Source organism: Patella vulgata, chromosome 3 (assembly GCF_932274485.2).
Source record: "Patella vulgata chromosome 3, xgPatVulg1.2, whole genome shotgun sequence".
NCBI classification, from domain to species: domain Eukaryota; kingdom Metazoa; phylum Mollusca; class Gastropoda; family Patellidae; genus Patella; species Patella vulgata.
The window spans coordinates 35,688,226-35,705,418 of record NC_065881.2 but is presented as its reverse complement, the minus strand read 5'-3'; the positions used below and the strand labels follow the sequence as shown (position 1 = coordinate 35,705,418).

General features: G+C 36.2%; 1 protein-coding gene across 1 annotated transcript in view; it reads right to left on the bottom strand.

Annotated features, from left to right (window-relative positions):
• Positions 1–13,636, bottom strand: part of LOC126815247 (protein phosphatase 1 regulatory subunit 16A) — a 125,291-nt gene extending 111,655 nt beyond the window's left edge. The window contains exons 1-2 of the mRNA XM_050540808.1: positions 13,555–13,636; positions 3,445–3,876 (exon numbers count right to left, since the gene is read on the bottom strand). Coding sequence (XP_050396765.1) covers positions 3,445–3,712 — 268 coding nt within the window. The 5' untranslated portion in view covers positions 3,713–3,876; positions 13,555–13,636. The remainder of the gene's footprint in view (positions 1–3,444; positions 3,877–13,554) is intronic.
• Between the last annotated feature and the right edge of the window lie 3,557 nt (positions 13,637–17,193).

Sequence of the window (17,193 nt, the reverse complement as noted above, 5' to 3'; positions counted from 1 at the left end):
ACATTTATAATACACTAAAATCTGATTAAGAGTAACAACTTATGAAGTAATTATCAGAAAACCATTAGAATTTGTTTGGTTTTTATAATATCATGGATTTAGCTGTTCAAGTCATAAAAATTCATTGAAAATCAATATACTTGTTCGTCTCAAGATCTTAAACTCTGTGTATCAATCTGAAGTCAATCGCATAACTTGAGCCTCTACAGCATCACAAGATTTTTCAAAATGATCAAGGGCCATAACTTTGGCAGTTATTATCGGAAATCGTTGAAAATCAATAGGATTTTTCGTCTCATGACCTCAAAAACTGTGTCTAAATTTATAGTCAATCAGATATTAACTTTTGCCTCTAGAGCATCCACAAATTTTTTGAAGTGATCAAGGGCCATAACTCTGGCAGTAATTATCGACAATCACTGAAAATGAATAGACTTCTTCATCTCATGACCTTAAACACTGTGTATAAATTTAAAGTCAATCGGATATTAACTTTGGCCTCTAGAGTGTCCACAAGATTTTTTGAAGTGATCAAGGGCCATAACTCTGGCAGTAAGTATAGGAAATTGCTGAAAATCAATAGGCTTCAACGGCTCATGACCTTAAACACTGTGTATAAATCTAAAGTCAATCGGATATTAACTTTGATCTCTAGAGTGTCCACAAGATTTTTTGAAGCTATCAAGGGCCATAACTCTGGCAGTAATTATCTAAAATCGCTGAAAAACGAATAGACTTCTTCGTCTCATGACCTTAAACACTGTATATAAATTTAAAGTCAATCTGATATTAACTTTAGCCTCTATAGCGTCCACAAGATTTTTCAAAGTGATCAAGAGCCATAACTCTGGCAGTAATTATCGGAAATCGCTGAAAATCAATAGGCTTCTTCGTCTCATGACCTTAAACACTGACTATAAATTTAAAGTCAACCGGATATTAACTTTAGCCTGTAGAGCATCCACAAGATTTTTTGAGGTGATCAAGGACCATAACTCTGGCAGTAATTATCGACAATCACTGAAAATGAATAGACTTCTTCGTCTCATGACCTTAAACACTGTGTTTTTAAATCTAAAGTCAATCTGATATTAACTTTAGCCTCTATAGCGTCCACAAGATTTTTCAAAGTGATCAAGGGCCATAACTCTGGCAGTAATTATCGACAATCACTGAAAATGAATAGACTTCTTCGTCTCATGACCTTAAACACTGTGTTTTTAAATCTAAAGTCAATCTGATATTAACTTTAGCCTCTATAGCGTCCACAAGATTTTTCAAAGTGATCAAGGGCCATAACTCTGGCAGTAATTATCTGAAATCGCTGAAAATCAATAGGCTTCTACGTCTCATGACCTTAAACACTGTGTATAAATTTAAAGTCAATTGGATATTAACTTTGGCCCCTAGAGTGTCCACAAGATTTTTTGAAGTGATCAAGGGCCATAACTCTGGTAGTAATTATCGAAAATCGCTGAAAATGAAAAGGCTTCTTCGTCTCATGACCTTAAACTCTGTGTATAAATTTAAAATCAATCGGATATTAACTCTTGCCTCTAGAGGTTCACAAGATTTCTTAAAGTGATCAAGGGCCATAACTCTGGCAATAAATATCTAAAATCGCTGAAAATCAATAGGCTTCTTCATCTCATGACCTTAAACACTGTGTATAAATTTAAAGTCAATCGGATATTAACTTTGGCCTCTAGAGTGTCCACAAGATTTTTTGAAGTGATCAAGGGCCATAACTCTGGCAGTAATTATCGTCAATCGCCTTAAACACTGTGTATAAATTTAAAGTCAATTGGATATTAACTTTAGCCTCTAGAGCGTCTATAAGCAATTGTGGATGCCGGACGGAAGGGGGGCGACGACAATATACGACCACATTTCAATGTGGGCGTATAAAAATGGGTCGCAATGCATATAATGTATTATAAATGTATATAAACTCATTTACATTCAATCGTTTCTGTTTTTACTGTAATTTCTAATCAGTTATGTTCGGCGAAATACATGAAGAGTCCAAATTGAATGGCAGTCTTTGGCGTCTGGTTATTCCAGTCTACAAAGGTAGTATTCTCCTGTAGGGTATGTTTAGCCTCGTTCATCGAGATGCTTCATTACAAATGGTGCCCGAAAGCATTATGGCACGCGATTTGTGTGCCAATTTTATAATTCTCATCTTATCTTTAATACTGGATATGAGAAGCCCATCTTTTCATGGTAAGACTAAGATACATGTCACTGTTGATTTAAATTGACCAATAAGTTGTGTTTCAATGTCGAAGGCTGTGGATGATATCGAGTTAGCAACTTGCCTCCTTTAATTTTTAAACATGTTCTCAGATTCAATTCTGATGCATTTGCATTAAATGATCCCATGCAGGGCTGCCGACAACCAGTATCGCAGCGCAATTTGCGATTCATATTTTGTTCGTTGCTAATCAATAATTACAATCTAACGTTTTTGATTCGCAGTAACTGCAAATGATTACGCGAATCATTAATATGCCTGTCACTTTGGATATTGACACGAAGATTTATCCACATTTTGAAGACTTGAAGGCTTTCTCAACACTTTCAAGGTGTATAAAATGTCAAATAAAATTTTATAAACAAAACTGAATTCTCTGTCTGAAAGTTTCTTCTCGAACTACCCAGACACAATTCATTATGCTATATAATACAGGGAGTCAGGGACATAACTATGAATAGTGACTATTAAACTGGAAATAGAGAATCAAGTAGTACCACTCGAGTTTATCGGTTATACGATTGAACAAAAACAGTAACACAAGATAAACAGCAGACGAAATTGTTTTCTGATGAAGTAATGACAATTAAAATGAGTGAGGCTTCGGAAGCCACTGCCAAGAATTCGCTTCAGACAAAGACCTAATCAAATGTCTACATGACAATCACAAACTGTCACAGCTACTTGTAGCAGTGCTAAAAAAATTTTAGAATGAAATCTAATCATTTGTTATGAATTAAAGTAATATCTTGTTATATAGTTGTGGTACATGTATGTTGAAACTGAAAAACTGCTAATCAATCTTTAAATTTGCTAATCAAATTTGGCAAAATTGGACTTTTTGATTCGCAGTAATGCTAATCAACTGTGAAAAATTACCAACAGCCCTGATCCCATGTACTGTGATATTTGTGGCCTATGATGTCATCAACTACATCATAAAATCTTGTGAGGAAATCCAGGACTGTAAATAATTGTAAGACACATAAATAAAGATCACACCACTACTTCATACAGTGTTGCAGTACAAACACTAACAAACCCAAACCAACAATGAATTATGCTTAAGATTGACTGTTTTCAACAATTATTTGTCCTGATAGTCTGAATAATACATTACACTGTATATATCAAATACACAATGTACACACACAAACTTCTTCAGTATAAAAAAAATATAAACAGACCTTCATCTACATCTTTTCTAGCAGCAGCTTCTAATAAAGATATATTAGGAACAAATATCACATTTCTCTTATGTCCATGTATTTTATGGTCTATAGGCGTGTTTCCACTTTTTCTTTTTTTAGACGATTCTTTTTCCAACTGTTTTTCATACTGGGAGAATTTCTTTAACTGTTGAATCCTACGTTTTTTGGCATGTTTTAATCGATCTTGTGTGCTCATCCGCTCCACAGATGGCATTTCTGCCACTAAATCATGATGGTCAACCATGTTTGGTAAGTTTTTGATATAGTTCTTCACTTACAATATTTATAATGGATAATAATTGAATAAAATAAACAACAGCCTGGATCTATATGTACATTGTGTATGGAAACAGTGTTAAACTGTTTATTACAGTGTGTAGAACAACATCATCAAGACATCTCATCTAACTGAAAAACAAAAATAACAAAATATTGTTATTATTACATGTACTGCAGAAAATATTTGTCCACATTTAATACTACTATGTTAGGCGGAAGTGGTGGGAATCTTTTGTGTTGCTATGGCTGCATTCACAGATATTACCCCAAGCAAATAGCTTTGGATCAATGTTTGGGATCATTCTTAGTAGACTACAATTTGTGTAAGCAGACAAAATGGATTATTTCATAAGGTAGCACTAAAAAAGGCACAAGGTCTTCCACAAGACTAATGATGGCAGTGGAATTCTAAGTCATCTATATCTCGCAAGAAGCAGAGCACTCTCCAGCATTATAAAGAAATTGTTGCCTTCACACTAAATTGCTTCCCAAACACTTAGATCAAGATCCTACTATTTTTTTTTTTTTCAAAAAAATCTATATTTCAAAATAATCAATAACGGCAGTACATAGTTTACATATTACAATCACAGTCTGTAACATCATACAGATAGCATTGGTTTATGTTTGAAGGTTATACTATATTTCATTTAAAGTAGAACACATATAAAGACAAAGAAAATAAAAGCTAACACAAAACAAAAAATACAACCAGCAGCTGCCAGGCAGGATACGCCCACATTTTCGAGAGATGGATAGATGGATAGAGAACAAGCTACAATGTAACAAGAAAGTGATTTTTCCTACAATCAAGGGCCATAATTCAGGATAATACAATTCGATCTGCGCGAATATCGAAAGAAACTAAGATCTTTGTGTTATAAACTTACATTTCAAGTTTCAACAAAATCGGTTAAAAATTGCGACCTCTATAGGGTCCACAAACTTGATATACCATATTTTTACGCTATTTGAGAACGAACGGTGGCCATTTTGTCTGTCAATTTTCGAAATTCGAACTCATTCGTCGTTAGGGTGTAACGGTGATATAATAATACGTTTTTTTAAATCGGATAAAAATTATAGGGTCCACAAGCTAAAAATGTGATTTTTCATACAATCAGGGGCCATAATTCAGGAAGTTACGGTCCGATATGCGCGATTATCGAAAGGAACCGAGATCTTTGGGTTATAAACTTACATTTCAAGTTTCAACAAAATCGGATAAAAATTGTGACCTCTATAGGGTCCACAACCTTGATATTAGTGTTGAAAATCGGATCGAGATATGTGAACCAAAATACTTTTCTTTGCTATCCGAATACTATTCGGATAATTCGGAAACGTGAAATTCTTGAACAAAATCACATCAAAAGTTCATATACTCATAATTTCTTATTTCAATGTTTATGAGTGACTGTGTATGCCGAGTATGAACTCTTACTTTCGATTTGCACAAATTGTTTGAGCCGCAAAGAAAAAAAAGTGCCTACCTTTAGCCACGATTATTAAGACTATCCATGATATCCCAAACCAGCGGCTGCCAGGCAGGATACGCCCACATTTTCGAGAGATGGATAGAGAACAAGCTAACAAGAAAGTGATTTTTCCTACAATCAAGGGCCATAATTCAGGAAATTACAATTCGATATGCGCAAATATCGAAAGGAACTGAGATCTTTGTGTTATAAACTTACATTTCAAGTTTCAACAAAATCAGATAAAAATTGTGACCTCTATAGGGTCCACAACCTTGATATACCATATTTTTACGCTATTTGAGAACGAAGGGCGGCCATTTTGTCTGTCAGTTTTGGGCCGAAATTCGAACTCAGCCGTCCTTCGGGTGTAACGGTGATATAATAATACGATTTTTTAAATCGGATAAAAATTATGACCTCTATAGGGTCCACAAGCTAAAAACTCGATTTTTCATACAATCAGGGGCCATAATTCAGGAAGTTACGGTCCGATATGCGTGAATATAGAAAGGAACCGAGATCTTTGGGTTATAAACTTACATTTCAAGTTTCACCAAAATCGGATAAAAATTGTGACCTCTATAGGGTCCACAACCTTGATATACCATATTCTTATGCTATTTGAGAACGAACGGCGGCCATTTTGTCTGCGGATTTTCACGAAAATCAAACTCAGTCGTCCTTAGGGTGTATCGGTGATATAATAATACGTTTTTTTTAAATCGGATAAAAATTATGACCTCTTTAGGGTCCACAAGCTAAAAACGCGATTTTTCGCACAATCAGGGGCCATAGAGAACAAGCTAACAAGAAAGTGATTTTTCCTACAATCAAGGGCCATAATTCAGGAAATTACAATTTGATATGCGCAAATATCGAAAGGAACTGAGATCTTTGTGTTATAAACTTACATTTCAAGTTTCAACAAAATCGGATAAAAATTGTAACCTCTATTGGGTCCACAACCTTGATATACCATATTTTTTACGCTATTTGAGAACGAAGGGCGGCCATTTTGTCTGTCAGTTTTGGGCCGAATTTCACGAAATTCGAACTCAGCCGTCCTTCGGGTGTAACGGTGATATAATAATACGATTTTTTAAATCGGATAAAAATTATGACCTCTATAGGGTCCGCAAGCTAAAAACGCGATTTTCCGTACAATCAGGGGCCATAATTCAGGAAGTTACGGTCCAATATGCGCGAATATCGACAGGAACCGAGATCTTTGGGTTATAAACTTACATTTCAAGTTTCAACAAAATCGGATAACCAGCGGCTGCCAGGCAGGATACGCCCACATTTTCGAGAGATGGATAGAGAACAAGCTAACAAGAAAGTGATTTTTCCTACTATCAAGGGCCATAATTCAGGAAATTACAATTCAATATGCGCGAATATCGAAAGGAACTGAGATCTTTGTGTTATAAACTTACATTTCAAGTTTCAACAAAATCGGATAAAAATTGTGACCTCTATAGGGTCCACAACCTTGATATACCATATTTTTACGCTATTTGAGAACGAACGGCGGCCATTTTGTCTGTCAATTTTGGGCCAATTTTCACGAAATTCAAATTCAACCTTCCTTAGGGTGTAACGGTGATATAATAATACGGTTTTTTAAATCGGATAAAAATTATGACCTCTACAGGGTTCACAAGAAAAAAACGCTATTTTTCGTACCATCAGGGGCCATAATTCAGGAAGTTACGGTCCGATATGCGCGAAGATCGAAAGGAACCGAGATCTTTGGGTTATAAACTTACATTTCAAGTTTCAAAAAACCGGATAAAAATTGTGACCTCTATAGGGTCCACAACCTTGATATACCTTATTTTTACGCTATTTGAGAACGAACGGCGGCCATTTTGTCTGTCAATTTTGGGACGATTTTCACGAAATTCAAACTCAACCTTCCTTAGCGTGTAACGGTGATATAATAATACGTTTTTTTAAATCGGATAAAAATTATGACCTCTGGGGCCATAATTCAGGAAGTTACAGTTATAAAAACATCTAACATTTCAAGTTTCAACAAAATCGGATAACCAGCGGCTGCCAGGCAGAATACGCCCACATTTTCAAGAGATGGATAGAGAACAAGCTAAAAAGAAAGTGATTTTTCCTACAATCAAGGGCCATAATTCAGGAAATTACAATTCGATATGCGCAAATATCGAAAGGAACCGAAATCTTTGGGTTATAAACTTACATTTCAAGTTTCAACAAAATCGGATAAAAATTGTGACCTCTATAGGGTCCACAACCTTGATATACCATATTTTTAAGCTATTTGAGAACGAGGGGCGGCCATTTTGTCTGTTAGTTTTGGGCTGATTTTCACGAAATTCGAACTTAGCCGTCCTTAGGGTAAAACGGTGATATAATAATACGTTTTTTAAATCGGATAAAACTTATGACCTCTATAGGTTCCACAAGCTAAAAACGCTATTTTTCGTACAATCAGGGGCCATAATTCAGGAAGTTACGTTCCGATATGCGCGAATATCGAAAGGAACCAAGATCTTTGGGTTATAAACTTATATTTCAAGTTTCAACAAAATCAGATAAACATTGTGACCTCTATAGGGCCATAATCCATGAAGTTTCGATCCGATACATGCCAATATAGAAAGCAGCCGAGATCTTTTGGGGATAAACCTATATTTCAAGTTTCGTCAAAATCGGATAAGAATTGTGACCTGTAGAGAGTCCACAAACAATTGTGGACGGACAGACGGACGACGGCATAATACGTCCACATGAAAATGTGGGCGTATAAAAATTATGACCTCTATAGGGTCCACAACCTTGATATACCATATTTTTACGCTCTTTGAGAACGAAGGGCGGCCATTTTGTCTGTCAGTTTTGGGCCGATTTTCACGAAATTCGAATTCAATCGTCCTTAGGAACTAACGGTAATATAATAATACGTTTTTTTAAATCAGATAAAAATTATGAACTCTATGGGGTCCACAAGCTAAAACCATGATTTTTCGTACAATCAGGGGCCATAATTCAGGAAGTTATGTTCCGATATCGAAAGAAACCGAGATCTTTGGGTTATAAACTTACATTTCAAGTTTCAACAAAATCGGATAAAAACTGTGACCTCTATAGGGTCCACAAGCTAAAAATGTGATTTTTCGTACAATCAGGGGCCATAATCCATGAAGTTTCGATCCGATACATGCCAATATAGAAAGCAGCCGAGATCTTTTGGGGATAAACCTATATTTCAAGTTTCGTCAAAATCGGATAAGAATTGTGACCTGTAGAGAGTCCACAAACATAATACGTCCACATGAAAATGTGGGCGTATAAAAACTGTTTCTTTCAAAAAAACGAAATGAATGTTTGCAAGTTGTAATTGTGGGCGTATAAAAATTATGACCTCTATAGGGTCCACAACCTTGATATACCATATTTTTACGCTCTTTGAGAACGAAGGGCGGCCATTTTGTCTGTCAGTTTTGGGCCGATTTTCACGAAATTCGAATTCAATTGTCCTTAGGAACTAACGGTAATATAATAATACGTTTTTTTAAATCAGATAAAAATTATGAACTCTATGGGGTCCACAAGCTAAAACCGTGATTTTTCGTACAATCAGGGGCCATAATTCAGGAAGTTATGTTCCGATATGTGCGAATATCGAAAGGAACCGAGATCTTTGGGTTATGAACTTACATTTCAAGTTTCATCAAATTAGGATTAAAATTGTGACCTCTATAGGGTCCACAACCTTGATATACCATATTTTTACGCTATTTGAGAACAAAGGGCGGCCATTTTGTCTGTCAGTTTTGGGTAGATTTTCACGAAATTCGAACTCAGCCGTCCTTAGGGTGTAACGGTGATATAATAATACGTTTTTTTAAATTGGATAAAAATTATGACCTCTATAGAGTCCACAAGCTAAAAACGCAATTTTGCGTACAATCAAGGGCCATAATTCAGGAAGTTACGGTCCAATATGAGCGAATATCGACAGGAACCAAGATCTTTGGGTTATAAACTTAAATTTCAAGTTTCAACAAAATCGGATAAAAATTGTGACCTCTATAGGGTCCACAACCTTGATATACCATATTTTTACGTTATTTAAAAACGAACGGCGGCCATTTTGTCTGTCAGTTTTGGGCCGATTTTCTCGAAATTCGAACTCAACCGTTCTTAGGGTGCAACGGTGATATGATAAAAGTTTTTTTTAAATCGGATAAAAAATTATGACCTCTATGGGGTCCACAAGTTAAAAACGCGATTTTTCGTACAATCTGGGGCCATAATTCAGGAAGTTATGTTCTGAAATGAGCGAATATCGAAAGGAACCGAGATCTTTGAGTTATAATCATACAATTTCAAGTTTAAACCAAATCGGATAAAAATTGTGACCTCTATAGTGTTCACAAGCTAAAAACGCGATTTTTCGTACAATCAGGGGCCATAATCCACAAAGTTACAGTCCAATACATGCCAATATCGAAAGGAACCGAGATCTTAGGGTGATAAACCTATATTTCAAGTTTCATTGAAATCAGATAAAAATTGTGACCTGTAGACTGTTCACAAACAATTGTGGACGGACGGACGGACAGGGGCGACGACAATATACGTCCACATGAAAATGTGGGCGTATAAAAACATCTAACATTTCAAGTTTCAACAAAATCGGATAAAAATTGTGACCTCTATAGGGTCCACAACTTTGATATAGCACATTTTTACGCTATTTGAGAACGAACGGCGGCCATTTTGTCTGTCAATTTTGGGCAGATTTTCACGAAATTCGAACTCAGCCGTCCTTAGGGTGTAACGGTGATATAATAGTACATTTTTTTTAAATTGGATAAAAATTATGACCTCTATTGGGTCCACAAGCTAAAAACACGATTTTTCGTACAATCAGGGGCCATAATTCAGGAAGTTACAGTTATAAAAACATCTAACATTTCAAGTTTCAACAAAATCGGATAACCAGCGGCTGCCAGGCAGAATACGCCCACATTTTCAAGAGATGGATAGATAACAAGCTAAAAAGAAAGTGATTTTTCCTACAATCAAGGGCCATAATTCAGGAAATTACAATTCGATATGCGCAAATATCGAAAGGAACCGAAATCTTTGGGTTATAAACTTACATTTCAAGTTTCAACAAAATCGGATAAAAATTGTGACCTCTATAGGGTCCACAACCTTGATATACCATATTTTTAAGCTATTTGAGAACGAGGGGCGGCCATTTTGTCTGTTAGTTTTGGGCTGATTTTCACGAAATTCGAACTTAGCCGTCCTTAGGGTAAAACGGTGATATAATAATACGTTTTTTAAATCGGATAAAACTTATGACCTCTATAGGTTCCACAAGCTAAAAACGCTATTTTTCGTACAATCAGGGGCCATAATTCAGGAAGTTACGTTCCGATATGCGCGAATATCGAAAGGAACCAAGATCTTTGGGTTATAAACTTATATTTCAAGTTTCAACAAAATCAGATAAACATTGTGACCTCTATAGGGTCTACAACCTTGATATACCATGTTTTTACGCTATTTGAGAACGAACGGCGGCCATTTTGTCTGTCAATTTTGGGCTGAATTTCACGAAATTCGAACTCAGCCGTCTTTAGATTGTAACAGTGATATAATTATACGGTTTTTTAAATCGGATAAAAATTATGACCTCTATAGGGTCCAAAAGCTAAAAACGTGATTTTTCGTACAATCAGGGGGCATAATTCAGGAAATTATGGTCCGATATGCGCGAATGTCGAAAGGAACCGAGATCTTTCGGTTATAAACTTACATTTCAAGTTTCAACAAAATCGGATAAAAATTGTGACCTCTATAGGGTCCACAACATTGATATACCATATTTTTACGCTATTTGAGAAGGAAGGGTGGCCATTTTGTCTGTCAGTTATGGGCCGATTTTCCTGAAATTGAAACTCAGCCGTCCTTTGGGTATCACGGTGACATAATAATATGTTTTATTAAATCGGATAAAAATTATGACCTCTATAGGGTCCACAGCTAAAAACACGATTTTTCGTACAATCAGGGGCCATAATTCATGAAGTTACGGTCCGATATTCGCGAATATCTAAAGGATCCGAGATCTTTGGGTTATAAAATCATATTTCAAGTTTCAACAAAATCGGATAATAATTGTGACCTCTATAGGGTCCACAAGCTAAAAACGTGATTTTTCGTACAATCAGGGGTCATAATCCATGAAGTTTCGATTCGATACATGCCAATATCGAAAGCAGCCGAGATCTTTTGGGGATAAACCTATATTTCAAGTTTCGTCAAAATCAGATAAGAATTGTGACCTGTAGAGAGTCCACAAACATAATACGTCCACATGAAAATGTGGGCGTATAAAAACTGTTTCTTTCAAAAAAACGAAATGAATGTTTGCAAGTTGTAATTGTAATGAAATGTCAATAACGGTAGTTAAAAAGATTTCATGTAAATCATTCCATATTCTGGGGTTTCTATATTTGAATAGCAAAAATCGCACAATGAAGATTCTTTTAATCAAAGATCCTACTTTCTACCCCAAGCAAGCCTTACAGCATGTAGACATGTATTCAGAGCCATGTTGGATTGACCCAAGGAACTTCAATCAGATATATGCATGTACATGATTGCATGTATGTAAGACTAATTCTTTAAATATATTGTAAACATCTCCATTATAAATGTATTTATACAAATATTTAATTTACATACCATAAAAAAATCATACTTTAATAATTTCAAGAAATTGTCAGTGGAAAAAAAATGAACAATCCTGCCTTGGCAGTTGATTACAGCAAGAGCATATGTCAGTCGTGGCCTTGACAAATTGTGTACATGTACATTGTAACTGTACAATATATGTAATAATTCAATACTATTTAGTACATACATATACATTTAATATACACACGGCTTAAATTTAATACTTACTAAATACACAGAAATATACATGTAATACTACTTACTTTAGTAACAAAGTCTTAGAGACCCCTAGTGCTCTCTCTTCGTTACTGGCGCATCCTAATGACAAATGAAAATAAGGCTTTTCCCCCATCTTGGTTCATGGCAAGAAATGATTCCTTTTGGCAAACAAAGAAGAATCACGGTGAAAAATAGACTGTAAGTATTCCAAAAAATATCCTTAGAACCGAGATGGGGGAAAAGCCTTATTTTCATATTAGGATGCGCCTGTAACGAAGAGAGAGCACTAGGGGTCTCTAATACTTCATTACTAAAGTAACTAATGTAATACATGGTATGTACTGTATAATATTTACACAATAGATAACCATCAATGTTCTTTCCAAATATCCATTATTATTATATCATATTGTAACAATAATAAAGTGAATCATGGCAACTAGGCCTACTCCTAATATATTCTACATAAAATGGAAATAACTTATCATCAAAATACTAATTGAATGTCCTTTTTCCTCCGTTTATAAGAATATAATGTACAATACCATGATCCAATGGACACTCCCTTTGAATTAACAGAACATTGTCTAATGAAGTATGTGTTTTACTTTCTGTTAGTCTACAAATCACATCAAGATTTGAAAATCTATACTAACTGATTAAATCTAAACTGTTTCAATGGCATTTAGTAATTGAACTAGAGTATACAGGTCACAATTCTATGGAATACAATTACTAAATCTAAATGGCTGATTTTATTCAGTTCATTACCGAGTTCATTAAAATAATTCATTAAAATTACAGGTGCTCAAATTAATATCTAAGAGAACAATATGAATATACCCAATTAGAATAAAAGTATAATATTATAATCTTCTAAGCAAAAATGATTAATTAACTAGCATTCATGTAATACAGGGTGGTGATTAATTATTGTTGATTTCACTAACAACTGTGGGATACTGTCTTCAATTTGTCAAAGGGAGATAATAAATCTTACTTACTGACCCATGACAGTTATAATGTCCTCAACAACTCTTGTCAAATTGCTTTCATAAGTTTACAAAACCGGTAACATTAACACAAAATAAACAAATTGGCTGCATTAAGATATGATTTTGTTATCAACAGGTATTATGGAACAGTTGCACAATATGTATGACAACAATATTGTAAAAAGGAAGGGTGGGCCTGGGAAACCTATATGAAGGGTGTGGGTTATGTACTCGACTTGAGAATGTCATGTGAATTGTGACAATAAAACATGCCATTACAAGAATCATATTAACATATATCCCCACCACATATTCCTGATCTACTCAAATATAGATGTAATATGTATATTATACACCGGTAGAAAGAATTTACATACCTGAGTGTGACCTACATCTCTAGCTGTCTTGAAGATTAGCCGACACAAATCCAGGCGACATGTTTTAATGATAGGGGGCGCCTGTAGGCTAAAAGCGATAGTAGGTCATGTGACAGGTGTATAAGTATTTGTACAGGCGAGACTTGCCATCTACGATATCACCTCGGTGAAAGCGGACGTAAAATACAACTAACTCACACACACTTGCCATCATCAAGGTACAACGTAGGCCTCGAAGGATGCGCAGAGCAACGGCTTGAAAAATGTGAACAAGGCGGTTGCATTATACCGTCTTTGATTGATATCTTTTTATCAGCAAATAAAGGACCATGGCATGATGACGTTTATTGTTCTAATATGTCAAAAAGACAAAAGGATCTTATCATTTACTATGATTTAGGTTATTATTCTTTTATTAAGTTCAATTTTCAAACTTCAAACTCTATTAAATTTTTCCCCGGTTGTACGTGACAAATATAGGGTGGCCAGTCCAACCTCGTGGACAGCTAAAGTCCCCAACGCACAAGCGAATTATTTAAATAAAGTTCAACCATGTGTTAGTCCTGAAATGACTATTTTTCTATCGAGTTCACCAATAGCATTATAAAGAAATGTATTATGAAAGAATAATTGTTCAATTTCATTGTAAATCTTTTAGAGATATTGAACGACGGATCAATTCTAGTTAGGGAGCTAGAACGCTAACTTAAGAACGCGAAATCTCGTTCTATCCCGGATAAGAACGACAAAACGGGGGACCCATGAGTGAAAAGACCAAAATGACGATTTAATTCGACTTTTGCGTACAGCGATCAACTTTCGTGCATACGTCGACAAACCTCAGATGTCATCAAAAACACTGCTTAAGAATTACGACCCCTTCCTTCCTCCCTTAAGTACCCCCCCCTCCCCTCCATAGGCGTACGAGGCGGGGGGGGGGGGGAGGGCACCGCCCCCTCCCCAAATATTTTCATGAAAAAAAAAATAGAAATCTGAAAAGATCTCAGAATTGTGAGATCGGTCATTAGCCGAGGAGTTTTTGAAAATGGGGTGGGGGTAGGGGAATGGCCTTGTCGGGAATGAATGCTCAGTTTGTCGGGAAGCGTCGCGCCGTCTGTCGGGTTTTGAATATTTTTAATAATATGGAAGCGGAAAGAAAGCAGTCCAGTCCATGATGAACACGTACGCCATCTGAATAGAACTAGCACGTACACATGGCCTTTCTCAGTTCTTTAGTACTGTGTTCCTGTATACTGGCATCCAACTCCATGCACCGGGCGAGCCCAGTGATAGAAGTGAGCAGCTGAAAAGCAGTATAAACCCTCTGTTTATGCCTTCCCTATCCATACATACACTTCATATGCTACCTGTCGATGCCAGAGGAGGAGATATAGATATTGATAGATACCACTGATACTCCCACTGCCCCAACCAGTACAACATATCTATATGTGAACTATAGATAGTAGTGCATTGCACTTCTGAGATCTGGATAAAAAATGTGAAGTCTCATAAAATGAAAAATGTGGCAAAAGTAAATCGTTCGACTTGTTCTTGTTTTCGTAGTAATAGAGCTTGTATTATAAAGATGACTTTTTACCAGTTTTTATGCTGCAACTGACATAATTTACTACCCACTCCAAATTACTAGACAGTATTCGAAATGCCTGGAAATCGCGTCTACGAAGGTCTGGTATTCAAAATTTTAATGGGGGAGGTCCCCCAGACCCCCCGTCAGACGCTTCGCGCCTCCGGCGCTCGTGGCCAGACGGCTTCTAAAGAAATATATTTGTTGCGAAAATATGCTGGCCCCCCCAAACAAGTTCGGCCACGTACGCCTATGTACACACCCCCCCCCAACCACCACCCTTAGAGAAGAGTTAATTGGGGTGTATGCTATTTGGTTTATCAAGTTTTGAAGGTTTGGATAATATGGGGTTGATGAACTTGTTTACCAAAAAGTCGTTGTGTTGGATGCAGACGTCTTTAAGGTATTGTATTCAAGGTTGAGGGATTCGAGGTCACAAATGGCCTCTTCTCTTTTAGTGAAGGTGCTGATAATGCCTGATTTTTTTATGCATTTGGGTTATTAGATTTGTTGTAGATATATTGGTCAATGTGTGTTGGTTTTATGTACACTGAGGTGGTGGCATTGGAGTTTTCTCTGTTTACCATTACATTAAGAAATGGGAGGCTGCTGCACAGTGTTGGTTTCATCTCCACTGTGAACTTCATTCTTGGAATGTTGGTTGTTTAAATGATTCCGGGAGGACGACAGTTATCATCTTCTTTTTGTAACATGACGAAGGTGTTATCCATCTTTCTGAACCAGAAAACAGGTTGAAAAGGAGCGGTTCGAGTGCCTTCTTCTGGTGACATCATGTTAATTTTGAAAATCAGCGGGGTTAAGGACTTTCCATCGGTAAACCATGGATCTGTCCATAATAGTTTTTCCCCATGTGAAATATGTGGATTCCAGGAATTGCTTGATCAACGGAATACTGGTATGAACTTGTAGTGGTGTAGAAAGTTGTCGAATACGGGTTTCAAGAACTTTGAAATCAAGTCTTCTTCTCTTGGCACATTAGTGAGTAGGTTGCCAACACCGTACGGGAGCAATTCATTGGAGTCCTTAATGAAAATATCACTTCGTCTGGAAGATCTAGGAATATCATGAGTATGACGAATCCTACGGATTGTATTTATAATATTAGGTGTAACAGAATGGATGTCAGGAGCTTTTAGGGTCATCAACCGAATCCGCTCTCTTCTCCGAGAGCCGAGCTATATAAACCCGTACTAACCCGTTGACTAATAGTGAAAAGTTTATGGAAAAAATAATGCTGTACTCGGAAGTTGAGTTAAGTGCTTGTCCACGAGAAAACCATGCAAAATCATGCAAAATCGGGAAGGTGATGGGTCGGCCGATTCCATTCATATTCATAGGGTTTGGTCATGCCCATGAGACTACTCGATAGCCAAAACCGCCGATCTCAGAAATTGACCCTAGCCGAGATACGGCAAACAGGTGTTTTTGGGGCTTTTTTCTCATTTTTTCGTCAATTTTAGGCAATGTTAGCTGCTGTTTTTCAGGTTGTAAATGAGTACTTATGAAACGAATGATGATTCGATATATTAGGCTAGGTAGTAATGTTTCAAAAAAATGAAGAAAGAAAAATCTATCTTTCCACTGAGGGGTGCCATTTGGTTATTCCTGAAGTGTATAAATCAAACCTTATAAAGAACCCTAACTTTATGCCGCGATATCTCCACTGCCGCGGGGTCCCATGAATTCTTTTTGTGGTTGTTAGTAACTGGGTATCAGGTCTCTCGATTAAAAAAATAAAATTTCATATATGTCTATAACTACACTCTCAAAAATAGTGGGTAATTTTGACAAAAATCGGATAAATTCGACAATTTTACGAAGCTTTATCCCCAATATTATCAAACTGATATTCAAACAAATGTAGTATAATACAGACGCCTTCACAGCTGCTATGTTTTCGCGACATAATGTTCGTATGACAACTCTTACTGCAACTGGAAGTGAAAATTTGTTAAAATTCGCATTATTTCACTCTTAAATCTCTTGATATGTACATATCTCATTATAAGCTGCAGTTGAGAGAACTGTCA